Genomic DNA, 4,388 nt, shown 5'->3' with positions numbered 1-4,388 from the left:
CATGGTCATCTGAATGTATCTATGAAGTAATAACACGGGTTATATTTGAGCCAACCTGTTCTCCAGTTTTGGTAAGTACAAGGTATCTCCTGTAGTATTTAACTGGTATGTACAAGATATCTCCTGTAGTATTTAACAGGTAAGTACAAGATATCTCCTGTAGTTTTTAACAGGTAAGTACAAGATATCTCCTGTAGTATTCAACAGGTAAGTACAAGATATCTCCTGTAGTATTTAACTGGTAAGTACAAGATATCTCCTGTAGTATTTAACTGGTAAGTACAAGATATCTCCTGTAGTTTTCAACTGGTAAGTACAAGATATCTCCTGTAGTTTTCAACTGGTAAGTACAAGATATCTCCTGTAGTTTTCAACTGGTAAGTACAAGATATCTCCTGTAGTTTTCAACTGGTAAGTACAAGATATCTCCTGTAGTATTGACCTGTGTTATTACTTTGTAAGTAAACTCAGATGACGCTATTTAACTGGTAAGTACAAGATATCTATTGTAGTATTTAAATGGTAAGTACAAGATATCTTCTGTAGTATTTAACTGGTATGTACAAGATGTCTCCTGTAGTATTTAACTGGTATGTACAAGATGTCTCCTGTAGTATTTAACTGGTAAGTACAAGATATCTTCTGTAGTATTTAACTGGTATGTACAAGATGTCTCCTGTAGTATTTAACTGGTAAGTACAAGATGTCTCCTGTACTATTTAACTGGTAAGTACAAGATATCTTCTGTAGTATTTAACTGGTAAGTACAAGATGTCTCCTGTAGTATTTAACTGGTATGTACAAGATGTCTCCTGTAGTATTTAACTGGTATGTACAAGATGTCTTCTGTAGTATTTAACTGGTAAGTACAAGATATCTTCTGTAGTATTTAACTGGTATGTACAAGATGTCTCCTGTAGTATTTAACTGGTATGTACAAGATGTCTCCTGTAGTATTTAACTGGTATGTACAAGATGTCTCCTGTAGTATTTAACTGGTAAGTACAAGATATCTCCTGTAGTTTTCAATTGGTAAGTACAAGATATCTCCTGTAGTTTTCAACTACTACAGGAGATATCTTGTACTTACCAGTTAAATACTACAGGAGACATCTTGTACATACCAGTTAAATACTACAGAAGATATCTTGTACTTACCAGTTAAATACTACAGGAGATATCTTGTACTTACCAGTTGAATCCTACAGGAGATATCTTGTACTTACCAGTTAAATACTACAGGAGATATCTTGCACTTACCAGTTAAATACTACAGGAGATATCTTGTACCTACCAGTTCAATACTACAGGAGATATCTTGTACTTACCAGTTAAATACTACAGGAGATATCTTGTACTTACCTGTTGAATACTACAGGAGATATCTTGTACTTACCAGTTAAATACTACAGGAGATATCTTGTAAATACCTGTTGAATACTACAGGAGATATCTTGTACTTACCTGTTAAAAACTACAGGAGATATCTTTAACTGGTAAGTACAAGATATCTCCTGTAGTATTTAACTGGTAAGTACAAGATATCTTCTGTAGTATTTAACTGGTAAGTACAAGATATCTCCTGTAGTGTTCAACTGGTAAGTACAATACTACAGGAGATAGCTTGTACTTACCAGTTAAATACTACAGGAGATATCTTGTACTTACCAGTTAAATACTACAGGAGATATCCTGTACCTACCAGTTAAATACTACAGGAGATATCCTGTACCTACCAGTTAAATACTACAGAAGACATCTTGTACATACCAGTTAAATACTACAGGAGACATCTTGTACTTACCAGTTAAATACTACAGGAGATATCCTGTACCTACCAGTTAAATACTACAGGAGATATCTTGTACTTACCAGTTAAATACTACAGGAGATAGCTTGTACTTACCAGTTAAATACTACAGGAGATATCTTGTACTTACCAGTTAAATACTACAGGAGATATCTTGTACCTACCAGTTAAATACTACAGAAGATATCTTGTACCTACCAGTTAAATACTACAGAAGAATCTTGTACATACCAGTTAAATACTACAGGAGATATCTTGCACTTACCAGTTAAATACTACAGAAGATATCTTGTAATTACCAGTTAAATACTACAGGAGATATCTTGTACTTACCAGTTAAATACTACAGGAGATATCTTGTACTTACCAGTTAAATACTACAGGAGATATCTTGCACTTACCAGTTAAATACTACGGAGATATCTTGCACTTACCAGTTAAATACTACGGAGATATCTTGTACTTACCAGTTAAATACTACGGAGATATCTTGTACTTACCAGTTGAATATTCCAAAGTACAATCTTCAGTTCTGTTTTCAGCAATGTCCAACTGTGGAAGTTCTATATCTGGGTTGATGACTAGAGGGGTGGAAATATTCCATCGGAACACCAAATCGTGGGTTGTATGAGATACTGTCAGAAAAGACTTCTATTTTGTGTTTAAATTCCGTAAGGATACAATGAACTGGTAATCATTAACTATAAAGTGCTTATCCCATTTGTCACTCTGTCGAAAACGTTTTCACGCTCCTTTTTTGGTAATGCTTAAAAATATACTTCGTCGCTTAGCAACAAAACTATCACCTTAGGCCAACTATGGTGTTTATGTTGAATGTTCAATAATCATGTTAATTTGTTAGAAAGGATTGTTTTTTTTTATTCTTTCTTTTTTTTTATGATAACTTCGGTGATATAAGAGCAAAATAATTTAATTCAGAAATTTTACGACATTGAGTTGTAGCTAAAAGCAAAATAAAATTTATCATGTAGTGTTTCAGCTAAGCCTTATGTTACGTATATTTAACACAGGAAAGTACATGCCTCCATCCTACACGACCATAAGTTTTCATATCAATGTGAGGAACAGGATCCAAACTTTTACTGAAGGTTTCTGCGGATCCTGATGTTTCTTCGTCAAAGGTCTGTCTACGTATATCCGTCTTTACCTTTGATCTGATAAGTTACAGTGAAGGTAGCTAGTCAACAGCACCCATGGTCCCAAAGTGCAGAACGCGTTTTTACGGCATCTGGTCATGAATCACGAACCCTCGAAGGATCCTCAGAATACTATAACCACTGAACACTCCAGTCTTGGACAGATTGACTAATTCTAAATTATTATTACACAATTATCATAAGGAAGTAAATCCACTTGAAACATACACGTTTTTCCTTAACATACCCTTTATCAAGTTTGGCTTTAAAATATCAAATAATTAAACAAACGTAGTTCACACACAGACTTTCTTTTAAAGACTTTATGAAACTAAAATTAACCTCGAAAGACATTTGAAGGGAGAAACCTCCAGGGTGTTAAATGTTTTAGTTGGATGACATAAAAGAGCATTTAAAACATTCGCCAAAAACCGATTCATAAAAGGTAATATTTTTACATGTTTGTTAATTTATTTGGGATCTATATAACAAGGAACTTGGACTCTAAGTAATCAAGAAGAACCCATTTTCAGTGTTTTGGGAAACCAATAAATGCCTACAATATAAGCCTCGTTATCAGAACTTTCCGATAAAGTAGGAGAGCATTTTTAGAAGATAAAAACTGGAAATTAAATGTAATTTGTAACTCAGGTGTATATATGGATGTTATTAAGAAAAAAATAATCAAGTTTTGAAATTCACGTTCAAAAATATATATAGCCAATCACTATAGTTTTTATAAAATAACTCACAACAATGAACCAATCATTATACGTTTTATAAAATAACTCACAACAATGAATTAAATATAAGTTGTTTGGTTTTGTTGAATTTCGCACAAAGCTACTCGAGGACAACTTGTACTATCCGTCCATAATTTAGAACCGATAGATTAGAGAGAAAGCAGCTAGTCGACGCCCACCGCCAACTCATGGGCTACTCTTCTATCACCGAAAATGGGATTGATTGTCACATAATAACGCCCCTAAGTCTGAAAGGGCAAGAATGTTAGATGAAAGATGTAAGTAGACGAATCTGTTGTATACATCATTATATTTTAGACGATAGATGTAAGTAGACGAATCTGTTGTATACATCATTATATATTAGGTGATAGATGTAAGTAGACGAATCTGTTGTATACATCATTATACATTAGACGATAGATGTAAGTAGACGAATCTGTTGTATACATCATTATATATTAGACGATAGATGTAAGTAGACGAATCTGTTGTATACATCAGTGTATATTAGATGATAGATGTAAGTAGACGAATCTGTTGTATACATCATTATACATTAGACGATAGATGTAAGTAGACGAATCTGTTGTATACATCAGTATACATTAGACGATAGATGTAAGTAGACGAATCTGTTGTATACATCAGTATACATTAGACGATAGATGTAAGTAG

General features: G+C 33.5%; 1 protein-coding gene across 1 annotated transcript in view; it reads right to left on the bottom strand.

Annotated features, from left to right (window-relative positions):
* Positions 1 to 5: 5 nt before the first annotated feature.
* The window catches only part of LOC106477027 (glycine receptor subunit alpha-3-like), a gene marked incomplete at its 5' end in the record, with an annotated part of 9,975 nt that continues 5,592 nt past the window's right edge, over positions 6 to 4,388 (bottom strand). Inside the window, 2 exons of the mRNA XM_013937634.2 lie at positions 6 to 19; positions 2,311 to 2,445. Coding sequence (XP_013793088.2) covers positions 6 to 19; positions 2,311 to 2,445 — 149 coding nt within the window. The remainder of the gene's footprint in view (positions 20 to 2,310; positions 2,446 to 4,388) is intronic.

Source organism: Limulus polyphemus, unplaced genomic scaffold, assembly GCF_000517525.1.
Source record: "Limulus polyphemus unplaced genomic scaffold, Limulus_polyphemus-2.1.2 Scaffold12580, whole genome shotgun sequence".
Classification (NCBI taxonomy): domain Eukaryota; kingdom Metazoa; phylum Arthropoda; class Merostomata; order Xiphosura; family Limulidae; genus Limulus; species Limulus polyphemus.
The sequence above is the reverse complement of the archived record's forward strand: the minus strand, read 5'-3'. Positions and strand labels throughout refer to the sequence as shown.